This window comes from Anser brachyrhynchus (genome assembly GCF_964034855.1).
Source record: "Anser brachyrhynchus genome assembly, chromosome: 15".
NCBI lineage: Eukaryota > Metazoa > Chordata > Aves > Anseriformes > Anatidae > Anser > Anser brachyrhynchus.
Genome location: NC_137733.1, coordinates 12,955,220 through 12,974,498, shown reverse-complemented (window position 1 = coordinate 12,974,498; position 19,279 = coordinate 12,955,220). Strand labels below are relative to the sequence as shown.

The window sequence follows — 19,279 nt, the reverse complement described above, 5'->3', positions numbered from 1 at the left end:
CATCTTTAGGTACATTTTTAAAAAAAGTCTAAATTACATGATTGTCTGATCTTTCCAGCTTTTTGTTATGCTAAAATTAAGGAGTCTCCCTTGGTTTGTTCTTGTTAGTGTTTCATTATCATTTTTGTTTATCATGGACTCTTTTCTCATCCTTGTTTTTGCGCACAGAAGCATGATATCAGCAGTGTAGAGGTCTATTTTTTATAAACAGTTTATCTCACAGTTGCACACCTCTATTAAGGTAAAAGCAAGCAGTCTCAATACTGGCTCAGTCGTCACAGAGTATAAAAAAGCCTGAGCATGTACCGCTTGCTGTGTTCCAAGAAGATCAGAGTTAGGAGTCTTGCTAGCCTTCATGCTGTTTTGCCAATCAGTAAAGCTGACACAAAACTTCAGGTTGTTTGGACATAATTAGGATGGTGCTTAAAGTGAAAAAGTCCAGTTCACTAAAGCTGCTCTTTTTTTTGTAGCAGCAGCTTTGCAGTGAATGTTATAGAAGTGAGTCAGTTGAATGTCATAATGTCAGTGCAATGTCATATGTATGATTGCATTGTAATTGCATGTGTATCTGCAAGTTTGTGAGAGCAGATGGAATTGCGTGGCTTTTCAATTGCTGTCTTTTCGGCGCAGGGAGATGAAAGAAAACAATGGATTGCTTAAAGAGGAGGTAGAAGGTCTGCAAAGAAAACTGGAACGCTACGAGAAAGTCCAAGCACAGCTAGTGACTGTTGAATTGGAAAATGAGGTGAGGAGCTAGGAATGTTTGGATGAGCAGAACGCCGTTTCCTTTGTTGCCTGCCTTGTCTCCTAGGCTCTTCCTGTATTGTCTTGGTTCAGATGTGTATTGTAAGCAGTGAGTTTGAGCCAGGCATTCCCAAACTTAAATGTCAACATGAGTGAAGCTATGAGGGTGAAGGAGAAAAAGGGGAAAGGAAGTCTGCTGTTGAGCTGAAGGTTATCTGAAATGAACTGTCTCATTGTAGTGTCTTTTTTTTGGCCTTGCTGTCTTCTGCTGGAAATGCCTTCCCGCCCCCCCTTCTTTAAGCTCAGACACGGTGTTAATGAGCAGGCATGTGGGAAGAACCTTGATACCCACTTGCATTGCTGCCAAAGGCCAGTATATGGTCTCAGGTGTATATAATTGTCTTGTCTCCATCCCATCCTGTATCAAGCATATGTAAGTCAAGAGATCAACCTAAACATGTAAACTTACTGATTTTTAAGGACTGTACGGGTGTCTGATCGGTTTTAGGTAATATGATCTGGTACTGACTGAAAATCAAGAAGCTACAGGAGAAACTGGAAGAGAAATGGGCACTCAGCTGCTGCAGTATCAGTGTTGAGATTGCAACTTACTTTCTTCCCCTCTACAAAGAGTCTAGTCTGCCACAATGGTAGTAGCTCTTAGAGCTGGATAATATAGAGAGCTGAAGCGTAGGTTCCATGTGTCACAGAGCAACGGTGACCGGGAAAATGACTGTGAGGGCAGGAGAATGACAGCCCAGATGTGCTAGATGAGAAGATACTGAAATCCACACGTGGAAAGCATTGAGTTTGAATGGAGAATTATGAGAAAACTGTAAAAAATGAGCTGTTAGAACATGCATCTGTCTCAAACTTCTTTTCCTCTGTACTTTAGAAACTTCTGGGAAAATTAAAAAGCTGGGAGAAACTGGACCAGAGTACTGGGTTGAACATCAGGTATGCGCTCACAGCATTGGAGGTAAAACTTTTCAACCACTTTCCTTTCCTCTTAGTCATCGGGACACCTGAAGTATGGTAGTCATGCTTTCTTATTGTCTCTTCCTCGTGGAAGCTCTTCCAGTACTTACTATATATGAAAAGAGCAGTAAGATACATCCTGTTAGGAAGTATCTTTGGAAATTAACACAGGTTTTTCACCAAGTCAGCTTGACAAGTATCTCTCGTGACTGTTTAATTGCGAGTTATTTGAATTTCTTACAGTAGCTACATTTGTGTTTAGGTAGAGATTCTGCTTGCTTAATAAGTAAACTTAGAGAATTGTTTGATGCGTCCAGAGAAATGAATGAGGTTACTTGTGATAAATTATTGTAAATGTGTTTTCTTTGAGATCTGGATATCAAAATAAACTGCCAGATCATGCTGTGACTTTTATTCCTTCAAGTAGCTGACTAAATTAATGACTGCTTTTTTATTTTATCTAATAAGAAATTGAACAAACTCATTTTCTTATAAATGGGAAAAAAAACCCACCCACCAAACAAGCCACCAACTGGTGCACTGTAAGACCAACTAGTTAAGTAACAGTACACAAAGGCAACTTTTTGACATCTAGAACATTGAACCAGCTTTTTTAAAGGTCTCTGGTATGTCTGTGGTATGAGGGGCTGGAAATGGTGAATCTTCTGATCTTTCTTCTTCCGCTGCAGAAGGTTCTCTGTGTAGGTATGGTGCTTTTGTGTGTCATATATTTCAGCACTGCTTTATTTTCTATAAATACTTGCGTTATTGTGCTAGATGTTGAGATGTTTCTTTAAGAAATGTTTTGATATGAGCATTCTTGCACAGACCGCCTTTAATATTGGTTCATGCTCTGAGCTGCAGCATGAACTGCAAAACCTAATTATACCAATTGTTTCTTTATTACATTCATTCCACGTGCCTGATTTATATCTGCAGACTGCTGGGATTATTTGGAACTAGGAGTGTTTGGATACGCACCTATGGTTTGGGCACGCTACTCCATCATGTAAAAGACACTTGTGTTCAACAGGGGAAAGCCCCCTTAAGGTTCTCAGTGTTTTCTGCTTAATGGGGATAATGAAACCTTTTCTAGAGGCCTGCAGGTAGGTAGCATGCTTGAGATTCTCTCCTGCTTCTGATGAGGATACATGCATTTAGATGAAGTTTGAATTGTGCTAAATCTCCAATGGCAGAGAATGGACAGAAATAGTATGAATCCTTTTCACAAAACTTGTTCCATCAGACAGTGGAGTAAAAGCTTTTTACTTACCTCAAGCTGTTAAAGGTTTAATGAGGTAATTTCACAGTGGGAGAGAAATGGAACCAAGTGATTCTGCCTGTTGAAGTCTAATAACTCCTTCATTTAAAATCAGAATATTCGCTCTAAAGTGTTAGGTTTTTGATTGGGCCATATTGTTTAGTGCTATTAATGGTATCTTCTCATTCAGAAAAGGGAATTGCTCTTGAGGGGAAAAATCATCTTTTGCATGCAATTGTAGCAAGTAGAACTGGGTGATTACCTCCCCCCACTTTTTTTTCTTGTTGCTCAGACTTCTTATGGCATGAGCTCTGTTCGTTTTTGGTCAGGAATATGAAGATGAGAGATCACTGTCCTAGCCAGGTTCCTGAAGTATGCTGTAGGCGAAAGCTTGAGGAAAAATTAATTGCCCATCTCACAGCAGAAGAAAATAGGAAGAAGTCGGATGGTTGTTCCAAAGAACCAGGGTGATGTGCTGTTTACTAATAACTAGATAATCAAGGAAGAAGGGAGGGAGTGCATTAGGACTTTCTATGTTGTCTTATCACTTTTTTCATTGGTACAGAAAATGGAAGGGAAGTATGTACAGCCTGTGGCATTTTAGGAGAGGATGTTTTTTCATTTCCTCCAGCATTTCCACGGGGCTTGTTCTGTGTCTCCGTTAGATGTTTTTTGTTCACTGATTGCCTAGTCCCAGCAGGCTTTTTGTCAGATTGGCTTAGAATCAGATTTGTGAGTCTAATTTTATGTAAAAGCACTTGGAAAGAAGATGCAGCTTTGAGGAGTGGAGTGGTAATCCTACTGTTTTAGTACTAGTCTCTTTTTGGGAACTTTGAAAGAGCTAAGTGTTTTATAATACTTCACCTTTTGGGAAAAAGCAACTTCATTAACAGTTTACTCAAAGGCTACTTATGTTTGCCAGTTCTGGATTCCCTCCCTTGCCAGACAATAATGGAATATACTCAGTTTCTTCTGCTGGGAAGCTCCTAGGTTTTCCCTCTTGCTCTCATAACTTGGGAGGCAAAGACCGCTTATCTGTTTTAGCTCTAGAGCATATGAATGTGTTTGCATTGCTGTTGTGTAGTGTTCTTTCCAGAATTTGCTCTTGAGATTATGCCTGCCGTACACAAATATTACATAATACACTTGTAAGCTGCATGGTGTGCAGACCAGAAAATAATACATGCCATATATATATAGGGTCTGTGTATATACATTATGAATCCACATAATCTTTTTGTTTATAATTATGTCCTGATATCTTGATCTTTTTACTGCCTACTTTACAGTGTAGTTGGCTCTAACTTTTATCTTGGATGTCATTTTGTCTTGCAGGAGCCCTTCTAAATCTTCTTTGTATCTGTTACTGTTATGCTGCTAGCAAGTTTTGTATGCTTCTGATCCGTCATTCTTGATATTCCTATTGTAGGATTTGTAAAAGGAAAGACTAAGGTTTTGAAATTCTTGTTTTGTGAATAGAAAGTCCTTATGTTTGAGCTTACTCTTTTTGAGTGTGGCTGTTGTGGGAGTCTGTTATTAGGAAAGAGTTATGGTGAGAAAGCAAGCCTCTCTCCTCTCTCACTTTGTATTTCTACAAAATACGGTATTTTGTTGATCGTCTTTGGTAAAGAACCAGGCAAATCTTGACAGACATGATTCTTTTCTCAGAGTTGCACCCCTAGCTTAGACATTTTCCAGGTAGTTTCTTGACTGCCATTTGCAACATGTATTTAAAAGAAAATTATTTCTGGAAGGCTGTCTAGGTGTGTGAGGAAAAGGGGGGTGGTTTATTTTGATGACAATGTACAGATCCATCCACGAGATGGCATCCTTTCTCCTGCTGCTGGAGGAAGCTGGCTTTCTGCTTCAGACTGGCAGGCTCAGCCTGGTGTAAAAAAGAACAAACAACTGGCCACATGAAGAAGACTCAGCTAGTCTAGTGAAAATTGTTCATCGTCGCTGTCAAAGCTTTTGAAAACTGCTTAATGCTGTATACGTGCAGTCATTGTCGCCATGCCCGTTTTTTCTACTTAGGGCATTAACGTGATATGAAGATTTGAGCATATTTCTAATGGCACTGTTTTTTCCAACCAACTCAAACTTCATATTTACACCACGCGTTTTTCATTTCATCTGATCTAATAGTTGTTCACAGCCTGATAATTTTTTTCTTTTTTTCTCCCCACCCCAAGGCTTAGAACAGCATCATTGAGAGCAGCACTGTGGCTGCTCTTACTTCCTTTCCCTTCTGTGGCCTGTAGAAGATACCCAAATACAAAACGAGGGTTCTTGTACCATGAGCTTTTCATCTAAATAAGCACTTTTCCTCCTGCCTCTTGTCTGTTTGGCTGATGTTGCCTTTGTCCCCTAATGGATTAGCCAGGTGATGGTGCTATCCCTAAACAGACACACCCCGCACTGCTGAATGATGCAAAATGATCTGCATCAGATCTGTTTTAAAAACAAGGTGTTTATTAAGTCAGATAAAATAGTCATTGGTAGCAGCTGACAGGGATTAATGCTAAATTTGTCTGTTACTTATCTACAGTGGCAGCAGTTTGCAAGTTTTGAAAGGCTGAAGTTTTGCTGAGAAATTAAGCAAAATTGTGAAGGCTGACAGAGGTGGGCCACAAGCAGCAGCTTCAGAGAGGTTTTCAGAGTCTAAGTATATTTTTGGAGAGAATAAATAATAAAGTATGGTTTTTTTTATTGGTTTAATTGGAAGCATTGACTCCTGAATTTTTCACATTTTCATCTCCTGGTCTCAAAGATCTTTGTATATACAGCAAAATTATTTATATCAGTGATACCTTTTCATATTAGTCTGTAATCACTGATTGGAAGATGATCAAATATATTGATAATGACCTATTTAGGTAGGTCTTTCCCTTTTTTAGGCACCATTTTCTATTGGAAATAGTATTGTCAGCTCAGGCTTGGGGGGGCGGGAGTGTGTGCGTGGAAAACAAAGCAAAAGGTTTTGTTCATATTACTCTTCAGAATTGTTTTCTTATTTTCCATGCCTATCACAGGGCAGCAAGGGAGAGAGAAATCAGCTGTCATTTTTGGAGGTGGCATGGAATACAGTACGGACATTAAGGGTGAGGCTTACATATCAGAAAGGAAAATGATGTGCTTGGACTTCTCTGCGTTGCTCAAAGGCATGGGCTGGACCTTCTCGAGTGTCATCTACTACAGTTACACTGGAAGGCAGGTCTGGGGCCCCTGATGGCGGCCTGTGGTGTAAGGCTGACCTGGAGGGACTCCTGGATTTAACGAAGCATGGGTTTGGAGAGCACCTATAGTCGTCGTTCAGTTTGCGGGGGTAAATTTAGTTAGCTTCAGCGATGAGATCGCATTAAGCTGGTGGAGCTGTTTTGTGTGCTTGCTGTCCAGGCCTGTAAAGGGAAGTGCAGATTTGACAGGAATTGAGGCCAGTGCTTAAGGACCGTTTTCACTTAGCGGAGCCTGCCAGCTGCAGACAGCAGACACTGATCTGCTGACCTGTTGCCTAGAGCCAGAGAAGTGAACCTGTTAATGCTGACCTGGTTTTCTTTCTGAAACATCTGTGGGCTGGCTGGCTGACAAATCTTGGGGACTAGCTTCCTGCGATGTCTGAGACCAATTAGGAAGAGGAGATAGTGTGAATGTGTATGCATTTCCTCTCTAAGAAAGGGTCTAATTAAGTGGCAAGCATCTCTATTTAGTACAGTGGTTAGCACAGTTGTAATTTGTAATTACACAGGTGCTACACTCAGTACGGGAAGTCCTTCTATGCACATTCTGCTTTTGGAGTTGGGGGGAAGGGAGGAGAGAGGGAGGGAAAAGGGAATCAAATTCCTTGATTCTGCATTTAGTGGTGGATTAGTGCTCTTTTTTTCAGTGAATAGAAGAGAAGGGAGAATATTGGAGTTCTCTACTTTCCTTTTTGAATCGTGATTAACTATGCTTAGCTACTCTGCACTCTCTTCCATCCAAGGCATTGAATATCTTTGCAGTAGTGAATGAAGCTCATAATCTTCTTTTTTTCTCACAAGGTAGTAATTTACCTTTCTCTGAATGTCCATTATGAATAAGTGGTTGCTGGTTTAAAAAAAAATCTGTTGACAGCTATACAAAGCAGTGCATGTTGAAATAATTTGAATTGCTCATACGCGTTTCTGGATACTTAATTAACTGCAACCAATCAAGGCAAGACTGGGGGTTGCTGTTGCTAGTTCCAGTAAGGCCATAACGCTGGCACAGTCACTCCATAGGCAAGTAAATATTCTTATTGGAGTAGCCTGTTGTAGCCCTCTGGTCTTCTGTCACCAATCAGACAATGAATCTGATTAAAAGTGTTTGATATTGGCAGTAATTCTACCACTGACTTTGAACTTAAACTCTAATTTCTATTTTTTGGGGGCATTTTTGCCTAAGTTGGATAGTGGCAGATCCCTACATCGGATTTGAGTGTCTAATTAGAAAAAAAAAGAATTGACGTGGTACAAGGAGATTGAAACTTCATTTTGTGCATCTAAGTTTTATGTAAATAATTGTAATTTACAGTCTGTGGCCATACTGAAAATTGCATGACTGCTGTTGACAAGATTCCCAATGTAAAACAAGCTGTCTCATCACAGTGGGAATTCCCTGGGCACCAAAAAAGAGGAGATAAACACTACATGAGGGGAAACCAAGCCAAAACAAACAAAAAAGTGTGTTTACAATATAAACTTTTATAGTTGCTAGGTCTCACGTGACCTCATGGAAGGATTATCTGCTGTTCTCCTCTGTGGACGCAATATTATAACTTACAGTTACTTTTTAAAGCTTAATTTTGTCATAAAAGTCTTTGCCTTCCACTGAAGTTGAAGGTTTAAAAAATTTAAAGAATTCACCCTGTGAACAGGGCAAATGCATGCAGGTTGCTAATATCCCACAAAATACCTCAAAATAAGGATTTCTGCTGGTTTCTGCTGAAGGATGGATGTTGTTTGAATTTCTCATGCACAGTGCTACCAGGACAATTTAGGCTCAGCTTCTAGCAGTTCCACCACTTCAGTCCTGTGGGGCTTCTGACTCAAGTGCCTTGTGAAAAATGATCTGTTCCTACCCGGTATTTTATGGTTTTCTTAGCAGTGCAGCTGAAGAGGTGGTCTTGCATAGCAAAAAGCAATCTAGAATGGAAAATGGATCAGCTTTCATCCACATAGGTCTCTGATCAGGTTTGTTGGTGGCTGCAGAAATACCTGTGCAGTTCCGAAGCAAGGCAGAGGAGTTGGGAATGAACAGCCAGGATTGGAAGGGATGGTGAGGAGGATCATTGTTTATTTAGAGCTAAGTGTCACACGCTTAGTATTTTTAGGGCTTAGTACGTATAAAAGATGTAAGCATTGCTTTAGAAGCATTTAAAATCTTCTTGAGGGAGAAGCGCCTGAAGAGTTCCAAAGGGAACCTTTGTGTTTGGAAAGTGAGGTAGAAGTTTCAGGAGAAAATTAATTGCAGTTGTCTCAAAATAAGTGTGTATTTATCGAAGCCACCATTCTCTACAGAGGGAACCATGGAGGAGGCTGTTACCTGTTGAATGTGGTGTGCAGCCTATGCTGGCCTATTGCTCTAAGCTCTTCTCTTCTCCAGTATCATTTTATGTTAGAATGTACGTTATTCTTAACTTTGTGCAGTGCCTTAGGTTTTAGACTGCCTTTATAGAATGCTTTCCATGTGGTGGAGGGAAAAGTTTCCTTTGTCAACTCAAAACCTGAAGCTCTGGTTCTCAGAGTAGTCACAACGTGGTTTTGGGAGACTTCAGGCCGGGCTTGGGTATTGGAATAGGTTAGTGTAGGTAAAGTTAATGTTTGGAGGCCTGATGTCAAATCTGTGCTTTAGCACAGGGTTTAGTCTTCTCCAATCTTGATGGTGTTGATTAACTTCATTTTAATATGGCAGCCATGTGTCCTCTTCTTATAGATTTCTTACAAGGTGTAGGTCTGGTCTTGCCAGTACTTCACTGAAATGCTGGGCAGTCTCCTGCCGTATAATTTTCCTATCTGATATTGATTTTCTCCCCAAACATCGTACTTCTCTCTGATGTTCAAAAATACTAGTTTTCTTCATCGACGTTAATGCTTTTATTTCCATTTAAATATATCAGAATAATAGGTCTTGAGGCTAAAGGGATGACAGAAGTGTGTAAAACATAATAGGTCAGCACCTAACACGTAGGCAGACAGGCTGTAATGTGTAATCAGAGAAATCGGAGTAATAAGTAAGCAAGCTCACATCAAAAATACATCTGTCCTTTCTTTGCATTTCAAAGCTGTGTGAAGAGTGAGAGAATGGCTTTCTAGGATCACAGATCTGGCATTCTTGAGACAGAAAGAACTGTTGAACACCAGCACACTATCCATCTTCTGTGTCGGAGAATAATTTAGGGAACTGTGCTAGATTGCCTGCAGGAACTGTACTGAGAATAATGAAATTAAAGAAACGATGGGTGATTCTTTATTTTGGAAGTGAAGATGATGGTGGACTCCCTTTTTCTTTTTTTTCCTTTCCCCTGGAAAATATCACTTATTTTCCCATTGACTGTTTTTATCAGATTCTACACTATTGTCCCAGCTTGCATAGAGCTGCATTTCCCAAACCAATAAGCCTAAGGCTATTTTTCCCCTAGGTATGTGAGTAGTTTTAGATATGTGTGCTGGTGTTGCCTCCTGCATAGCAGGTGCTTTGTTTCCCACTGGAAACTCACTATCAGGTGCTTCATTTTGCATTGCTGCCATATTTCTTGCAAGCAGTGTTTGAGATGCTGTTGAAAAACATTTGGGTAAACGTAGCTTGCTTTCTTCCAGCATGTAGTGACCCATGTTATGTGTAAATGGCTTGAACTCAGGTGCTCACTCTGCTGTGAAGGAGAAGCTTTCAAAAGCACAGACGCTTTTACAAAGAGCCACTTTCCTTACATTAAGCAGTCCTGTTTCCCTTAAAGTGAAATTATCATTTAAATAGCAGAGACTAATCAGCAAGGGGATGGTTTGCTACCGTCAGAGGGCTCAAACGCTCGTGCTTGATTTTTATTCAGCCTCTCATCTTGTCATTTCCACACACCCAATAACCACTGTAATCTCTAGCTCATTTTTAATTTTACCTTTTCATTTCCATTTTAGTATCTTTCCCTATTTCAATTCTAAATCTTCTGCTGGGACTGTGGATGTACTGTGCCTTCCCTCTGCCTTAGATGTGCAGTGTATTACACTTCATCTATCCCCAAAGTTTTATTTTTGCCAGGACACTTTAACAAACATGTAAAAATGGATGCTATACCTGCTACTTAGGATGACTTTGTTTTAGCGTAGCAATGCACTTTTTAAAACCCTTTTTCAAAATATACAGGCCTGTTCTAAATAAAAGCAAAACAAAATGCTTCAGTAAGTATTCATACTCTTCCATTGTGCTACTCCCTTGTACCAGTGGGCCTTTATCTACAGGGCAAGAAATTTACCTCCGCCACTGGACCAAGGAGTACCAAGATGAGTCAGACTAACATAACAACTTTCTTTGTCTAGGAAATTGATTATCTTGTCAAGCAAAACACAATTTAATTGGACTTGTAACATTTGATCAAGAGAGCCATTTGGGAAAATATAACGCAAGCGTGAGAAGATGGAAATTAATAGAAGAATCATAGGGTGTATAAGGAATTGTTTAAGCAGCAGTAGATTTTAGTATTGTTGAAAGGAAAATACAAGGATAAGCAGAATTTCTCAAAGATTAGCCTTAGGATATGCTTTATTTAATATTGCCATTAATGGTTTTGGTGCAAAAATTTGGTATATGCTGATAAAACTTGGCTAATGATGCCAAGTTCAGAGGATTTATAAATACACAAAAGCTGGATGTGCAGAACTGAGTGACCCTAAGGATTGGAGTAAAGAAGTGGGATGAAACTCAGTGATAGAAAACACAAGCCTCCACTTATAAGCTTAGTTTGTAAAATGTAGCCCATGCAGGAGAAAGGACTAGAAGAGAAAAGCAGTAAAAACTAAATGCAGAAAAGGGTTGCTGCTGGGAGCTGGAGAGCCCCATGAGGCAGTGGTGACTAGAAGAACTGGCCTGTTCTAGCAAAGCCTGCCAGGAGATGTAATTGCTGCTGAGAAATAGAAGGGTGGAGGGGAGGAGCAGGAAGGGAGGGGAATCAATACCAGTGAGAGAGAAGGAACCATCGATGCTGAAGATTAACATTGGCATTAAATCAAATCTCTATAGCCTCACAATAAATCCAGCTTAGATGGAGGTTCTAACCTGTGGCAAGACTGCTTTGGATGCAGCTTCCAGTGGAGTCAAAGGTACACAAATTACCACGGAGTTGAAGCTCCACAAGGTTATGAAAGATCATTTGATTGTAGCAAGGGACTTTACAGAATATAAATTTAAACATCCTTTTCAGTCCCCCATTTATGTGAATGCCTATGTACCTGTCAGCAAGGGGATGGACTCAAGAATGTGAAGAATAAAGTATTAATTTTTAGTTTGGAACTGCAGAGATTTAATATCAGGGTTTTGAAAACTTCAACTGGGGAAAAAAATGTTTTTAGTGAATAAATGTAGGCCGTGTTCATCCTTCTGCCCACATGCTGTTTGTGTACAACAGCGTGCCCTGATGTGGACAGGGACCTGAACTGAGAACAGCTGACCTTTGTTCATGTTGAGAAATATGCAGTTTACTGGAAAAAATGTGCTGAACTATTAAAAAGACTTTATCTACCCGTGTAGATAAGACAAAAATACCATCTGCATCATCTCTCGTGCGTTACTGCACCGATTGGTGCAGGTGATCCTGTTGGTGTTCTGCAAATGATTTGCTTCTGGTTAGTATTTAACCTTGTCAATGCCTGGAACAAGGGTTCTGGTGGCTACGATGGTACTGCTTTAATCATTTGTCTTTGGTTTGCCATCAGGGCAGACGGGAGTTCTGTACTGGATCAACCAGTGAAGTTCTAATTTTTTTTTTTGTTTTAATCCCACTTAACAGGGTATCTAGCATAGCAGCATCAAGATGGGGTGGGAGAAAAATGGAAGCATATGAATATTAAACTTCCATTCTTTCAGCATCTTTAAAATGCTTCTAGCTCCATCAAGCTAGCTTAAATGCCTTGTTATGAAAGCCTTGTCCTTAAGCTTCAGTCTTTCCTCCCTTGGGACCTCTTTGCCAGTGAATATTTTTGATCAAAGCAGGTATTACCTGGGCTATATTTTCGTTCCTCCATAAGCTGTGTTATTAAAAGGAGTATGCTTGTAAAAATACATTTGTGTGTGGATTGTTTGGAGAGAAAAAAACACCTGTCTTCTAGTAGCAAAAGCACTGCACGTTTGCAAACCATTCTTTGAAAGGGATGTGGTGAACTTGAAATGTTTCTGTGTTAAAAGATTAATGTCGTAAGTGCCTCAAGGTTCTCTGTAACTAGCTGTGATTCTGTAAGTGTATTTGTTTTTTAAAATAATTTACAGCACAGAATTTGCTATTTCTGTGTATTGGATTGTTGGATCAGGTTGCTTACTGATGTGTGTCTGGTCCAGTGTTAGAGACAACAGAATCCTGGTCCAAATAAGAAGACCCAGAGCAATGTGCAAGATGTGAAGCAGACTTTATGAATGAAGATTTGTTAACTTTGGTCAGCATGGATTATACTTGGGTATAAAGAATTTTTTTTGGTGTCCTCCCTGTTTTTTAATGTGAAAGCTCTTGCAAATGGGAGGCATTATGTATTATGTGCATAGAATAAATGGAAAAATATTTTACTTTGATGCTCTTTCAGTTGCAATTTTTTTTTAAATTTCAAACAATATGTAACAGAAAGTATTACACAGGGAGTTGATTCATAAATTACTGCTCTTTCTATAAATGATGTCCTTCTCTTTTGTGGATTTGACTGAGGAGACGAAATGGAAAGCACTTTTTGTCTTAACCTGTGATCCAGTTTTCCTGCGTGGCTTCTGCTGCCCCTTGTTCCGTAGTGCCTATGTGCTGTGCTGGTAGGTGTGCTCCGCAGGTGTGTTGGCATACATCTCTGCTCTCCCTGAGCTGGCGAGGAAGAACCGCAGGAAGAACAGCCCGACGTGAGCTGCCCGAATGAGAGCAGGCACCGAACCAGGCCCTCGTGAGAACTGGGCTGTGATAATTTGGAAAGATTCTCGTTTTGAAAGCAAAAATGGGGAGGTGCTGGGGGCTCAGTGGATCCCTGTTTAGGAAACACCTGGGACTGGTTACTGGCTGGAGGTTATTTTCAAGGTACTGAGCTGGGCAGCTGAAATCTAGAGCTAAAGGCTGTTTTCAGGCACAGCATTGAGTGGGGTTAGAATAGCATGAAAGAAAACGGAGCCAGGCCTTTTCACCAGGAAGAAGATAAAAACACAACTATTCTGCATAGCCAAGGCAGGTGAGGTGGACATGTATGGAACCTTCTTTCCTTCCCTGCCACAGAGGTAGGATGCAGGGACCGCACTGCTGAAGCTTATTTGTGCAAGTTCTTATATTGTGTAACGTTTAATGCCTCGGGGCTGCTGGTGCATCCAAATGTGTTCTGCACGCATCTTGCTCATCACCTGGCAGTGAAGTGCTTTTCCTCATGAAGTCATGTCTGTTACAGAATGGCATTCTTGTAAGAGGATGACATATTTTGGAATAGTGTGTTAGAAACCTCTGTACATTGAAGCAGCTTTTGACTTTTGCTGCCTTTCGCTAAAAATGGAATTAGGATCTTAAAAAAAGGGGGAGCCTGACCTTTCAATGTAGGTGCAGTTGCAGCTTTTCTAGAAATTATGCACTTGATATCTCGAGCATCTCTTCTCTCCTTTTCTAGTACTACTGTGCCTCTATGCTTACCCGATCCCTTTCTCCGTGTTATTTTTAACTTTTGTCAGCAAAGTTAATGATTGTTATGCCTCTTGGTGGGCAGTGATGGGTGACTATTGTAAGAACCACTTTCTAGCCCATTCTTTCTGAAATTGCTTTTGAATTCTTGTTACTTGCTTAAACTCTCTTCCAGGGATATTCTGATGTGAGTAACATATCAGGCTCTCTGGAAGAGTGTGAAAGGAAGATAAATCTATTGGATAGGAAGGTATATGAAATTCTGGATTTCCCCAAGTTGACCAAGCTATTTTTTTTCCTGCTTTAATGAAACAGTCATTCTTTCTGTGGCTTTCTGAAGCTGTTCTGTAAGGGCTTGACATCCAACTAATTTTCTAAGAAGGGCAGAAATAGAGTATCTGTCTTTGAGAATGTGTTCAATATCAAGATCCTTAATTAGAAAAGTCATCATCAGTTACTTTGGACAGGTTTTAGTGATACTTTGCAGCTTCTGTTATTGGCTTAGTTCGGAAGGTAATGCTTTAACCTAGTTACGATTTCTTTAACTCAGTTTTGCTAGTATGTTTGCGAATAACATTTCTGTCTGTATGCTCTTGGTATTTCCAGAGTTAAAGCTTTGTGGCTTCAGGTGGTTTTCTGCAAATTTAACAGCCAAGGTTGATGGCATCAAGCCTGTTTTGTGACAAGCCTTTCATTTTGGTCTGATGGTTTCCAGTGCAAATCTGGCAAAGACATCGTCTGCCTTCTGGATAGCTGGCCCACTTGTCAAGGTGACGGAACACCTATCGGCTTGCCTGCCTGCCTGCAAGTAGCTGGCAAAGGGAAATGCAATTGGCACTTCGTAATAACTGATATATTTGGAAGGCTGGTAGAGAGGAAGAGTGAAAAAGTGCTCTGAAAGTGGTGTTTTTTTTTTCTTTTTTGTTCCGATTGGGTAGGTCTTTGGAAAATGTATGCACTACTGTCTATGTGGCTGATGATAGTTACTAAAGATATACGTGCCATTTCTCTGTGTCAGTCTTTTGGCTGTAGTTAGGTATTTAAAATAGCTTTTTCGATAAAATATTTGTCTGTGTCCTGTATTCTATACTGTTCTGTCCAACCATGATGTGTCTATGCGAGTAGAATTTGGAAGGTACGGGTTAAACCTGTAGCTTTGCCTTAGTCAACTCTTCTGGTTTGTTTTCATGATGTATGTTGGTTAGGTGTCTGTCACAAGGGTCTTCCACGGACAGTCTTTACTACCATATGATGTTAATAGTTAAATGCCAGGCAAATCTGGTAATATACAGTGTTCGAAGATCTGCACGTCTGTGCCTGAGATTGACAGATGGTGATGTGTTTGACATAATCATATGCTAGTTTTTTGAGGAGCTAGTTAAGCTGATGTTTAACACTGGATACGAAAGTCCTGCATAAGGTTGAAGGACCTGACTCTGCAAATTATAGTGAGGCAGAGTTAGTCATTTGTGATCTTCATCTGCATGTGTCATCTGGGCATTTACCTATACATATTAACGTTAACATTTTTCACAAGTTGTTTTGTCCATATTTGTATAATCCCATGCACTTGTGTTGCTCCATAAGGAAGCGCAAGACATTCCCTGGCCTAATGCGCTTATCCAGGAAAGATAACGAGAGAAAAAGGGCAAGGCGAGGCAGCTAGGAAGCAATTATTAGTGACCAGCAGCAAGGCAGAGATGAATTGCCATGAGAATTGAGGTCAAGAGGAAGCGAGGAGGTGCCGTGTGGTTTGAAAACGGGTGCAGTCCCAGGGGAAGGAGCGGTGTGAAGGAGGTGTGAGGGTGTGCAGGGGCTACGAAATATTTGGGCCTTCAGAACTGAAACAGCAGAAGGGCAGTTACCAAAGTTTTCAGACCCGTATCAGTCCGTGGGTATTGTCAGGGATGCCTCTGGTGTGAAGCTGAGATTCAGACCTGTGTATAGGGACTAAACCGCTGCATGGGATTTGACGAAATGATACCTGACAGGAACCTCGCTGACCGCCTTGACTGCGGCATCTCCTAATTTAAGGAGCTGTCTCTCACCGTTCTGTACTTGATGATTGGGGATCGTTAGGTCTGTATCTGTCGCACCCTGCATTTTCCACTTCTAGGGAATAACTACCTTCTCCGCCTCCACAGCCTGCTGTGTGTTGGAGGCAGCTTGAGGGCCCAGGCTGTCTTGCTGGTGTGGCAGAGCTGCAATTCCCTTCTGTCTGAACAATAAGCTTTGTATCTGTTTGTACAGTAATGAACTGCTTTTGTTTCCTTCGGAAACGTGCTCTGCTGTCTGGAGCGTTTCCATTTACAGACAACCCTTGCCAAATTAATTTTATTTAATTATCTCCCAGGGCTAAGCTTGAATACATTTTGTGTTAAATTCACCGTTTCTCCCTCTTCTGAACGAAATGGACTTAATATCCTTGTTAAAATCTGATTAAAACTAAAATTGAGTTTTTTGAAGTCTGATTAGCCCATGAAATGGAATTTTTAAACCTAATTATGAATGGATTTGCATACATTTTTAGCACCATTAAAAAGGAAGTTGAAATATATTTATTAATGGAATCCTCTGCTGCTGTCTCTTTGGGCCATGACGACTGCAGGAGAGTGAGGGAAGGCAGGAATAAAACCCCTTCCACTTTTGAAATATACCCTCTCCCCCCTCAAATTAATTCTAGAGGTGGTTTGACCCTGTCTCATTTTTATTCGTCTCTGCCACACAGCCCAATTTAGGCAATTGATGGCCTTTCAGAGGGTAACTACACAGCTGAGCTGGTTTCATGTACTTACAGCCTTTCTGCTTTCTGAAGGGAGGATGTCTGGGGTGGCAGCACTTGTTTCAACTATGATATTCCTCCCCTTCTTTTCCGAAGTACCCTGATACAAAACCAATAGGTAGCTCTCCTTACTGCTTTCTGAGAAACGATATGTTTGGGTATTTATTTTAAGCCCAATTAAAAAAAAAATAAATGAAGTGTATCACTTCACGGATTCTGGTGAATGTGCACATGGGATTTCTGATGGTTTATGCACTTTCCTGGGTTTGAAGCTGAGTTTCTTTGTAGGATGTATTTGAATCTCTCACTCCAGTAATTGTGCCCATTACTTCAAGATTTTGAATGTCTTTCTCTATGGGAAAACGAGTTCCAACGGAGAACGCATTTGCTTGTCCGAGTTCTGCTCTTTGAAGGAGGTGTAATAGGAAGCAAAATACCCATGCAGAGCGCTGCTGATTTTGCATGAAGGCACGTGCTGCTGGAGCTTTCTGTGTTATTCTGATACTGTCTGAAAAGATCATCTGCTGACATGAAAGGCAGAACTTGGTGGGGAAGAAAAAGTGGATTTTTTTTTTTGGTTGTGGTCATTTATTTTCTTACCCAGAGTTATAAAGAGTTCTTTGCACCACATAAATGTTACACAATTTTAAGAATGTCTTCTCTCTGTCATGTGCTGTCTGCAGACTTTTTTTTTTCTGACAAGTTATAATAAATCTGGTAGAAAGAAGGTGTGGCAGCTTGGAAATCCTGTACTTTACACATGACTGCAAAGAGTAAGTGTTTCGTATGGGGCTCACTGTTCTGTAAGCATTGGCAAAGTTACTTTTGAGAGAGACTCATTTTCCATATGCCTTTGTGATGTCATTTTAATCCTGCTTTTGCAAAGGTTAAGTATGGAACATAGTGGAGGTATCAAGTTCTGTAAGAAATGCAGAATTCTGGCACTGTTCCGTTGAGATGCTTCTCAAGTGGGAAGTTTATGAGGGAAGCTGTGGCTCGGTGAAGGAAGGAGGATTGAGCTACGATTGGAGAATGCTTTTAGCTAGCAAAGGCTCAAGTTATAAACCAAAATGGTTGAGGTAAATTAAAAACAAAACGAAACAAAAAATCTTGAAATTCGAGACAAGCTTAGGGAGAAAGAAGCTAACTGAGGCAGCTTTGCAGCAGTGACTTTAAGTTTTGTGGCTTAATTGCTGCTGCTTTCATTTGTTTGTTCATTGCATCTCGTTCAAAGTAGACACTTACTGTCAGATCTATATAATTTATTGATATAAATATAATAAATTTAAATAGAACTCCCATTTAGACTGGTTATAGATGCTTTGTAGTATCCCTGCCTATGGCAGGGAGGCTGGAACTAGATGATCATTAAGGTTCCTTCCAACCTGAGCCATTCTATGATCTTCCCAAGCAAGTTCGAGAGGAATCTGAGGAGTTAGGAATATCTCACCTGCCTTGGAGCACGGAGCTGTTGTACAAACCGCAGTCACGCCAGCAATGAGCAGGACCCGTAAGCTGCACATCCAGGTAGAGTTAGGGAGAGATCTTCAGAGGGGTAGGCATTAAGAAGACTTCTAGAACAGTGATTTTTAACTCTAATTGTTAGCTGGTTGGTTCTCTAATGCCCGTTCACTAAAGAGAAGGAAACTGGCTGTGATAGTCTTGTATGTGGTATTGTACAGCATAATGAAATGAGATTTTGAAGATAAACATATATGCAAGGAAGGACACAGAAGTTAGATGGTGGGATGTTAGATTGTTTCTCCTTACGGAGATAATAGGTAGCTCTCTCTGTAAATGCATTTCACCTTTTAGAAACTGTTTATCATTTAATTTTATTAGTGCTTCCCCTAGTAGCTTCAGGCATTAAAAGTGACTAAAACTTTACGATAGCACTAAGCCAAGATGGTGTCGGTGCCTGTGAAACCAGTCCAGTCGTTATCTTAATCCTAGTCACAGGAGCCTGTGGCAAAGACACAGGGAAGTCATAATTGCTTTTGGCTGCCCCGAACCTCATGCCTGATACAGGCAGCTGAGCTCAAGTCCCTGTTTGTGAGAGTGAGCTGGCAAAAAGAGAACAGTAATTGCTGAAATGCCTCTGTTTACATCTTTAATGCGATTACACTACAGCAGTTCCACTTTCTATGAACGAGTCTTTAAGTCTGCTTCTATTTCCTTCTGACATGAATTATTCATTATTTATGGCTGGTGGTGATTGGGGTTTGGCTTTCACAAGCAGGTTTATTATATCCACTTAGCGCTGACTGCTTTGGTATGTTCGAGGACTCAGTTATTTTCCCAGCATTTCTTGTGGTCATCATTCTTCTTGATGCTAAAACTTTCAGAGTAGGTAATTCAACTCAAATTTTGGGGAATGAGGATCTGATGGAAAGGCATGTTGTTTTTATTTTTTGTTTTAATGTGAAGCATAGTAAGAGTTGTGTTTTTTTTTTTTATTTAATTCATTGCTTATACCTCTGTAGCAACAATGACACTGGTGTTCTTCTGTTCTAATGACTTGTGGCAACTGGTTTGCACTGGGACCTTGCTGTTTAGGTCTTGATAAGTCTCATGTTTGCATTAGCTGTCTGGAGTTGAGATATAGATGAGCTTCCATAAAACTTTTGGTTTGAAATATTGTTTGTCCTTCACTTTGAATGTT

General features: G+C 40.4%; 1 protein-coding gene across 5 annotated transcripts in view; it reads left to right on the top strand.

The window, feature by feature from the left end:
• MAD1L1 (mitotic arrest deficient 1 like 1) overlaps nucleotides 1–19,279 on the top strand; it is a 353,278-nt gene that overhangs the window by 8,999 nt on the left and 325,000 nt on the right. For all 5 annotated transcript variants that reach the window (XM_080556171.1, XM_080556172.1, XM_080556169.1 and 2 more), the window contains exons 8-9: nucleotides 631–745; nucleotides 1,640–1,701. In XM_080556171.1, the coding sequence (XP_080412297.1) occupies nucleotides 631–745; nucleotides 1,640–1,701 (177 nt within the window). The remainder of the gene's footprint in view (nucleotides 1–630; nucleotides 746–1,639; nucleotides 1,702–19,279) is intronic.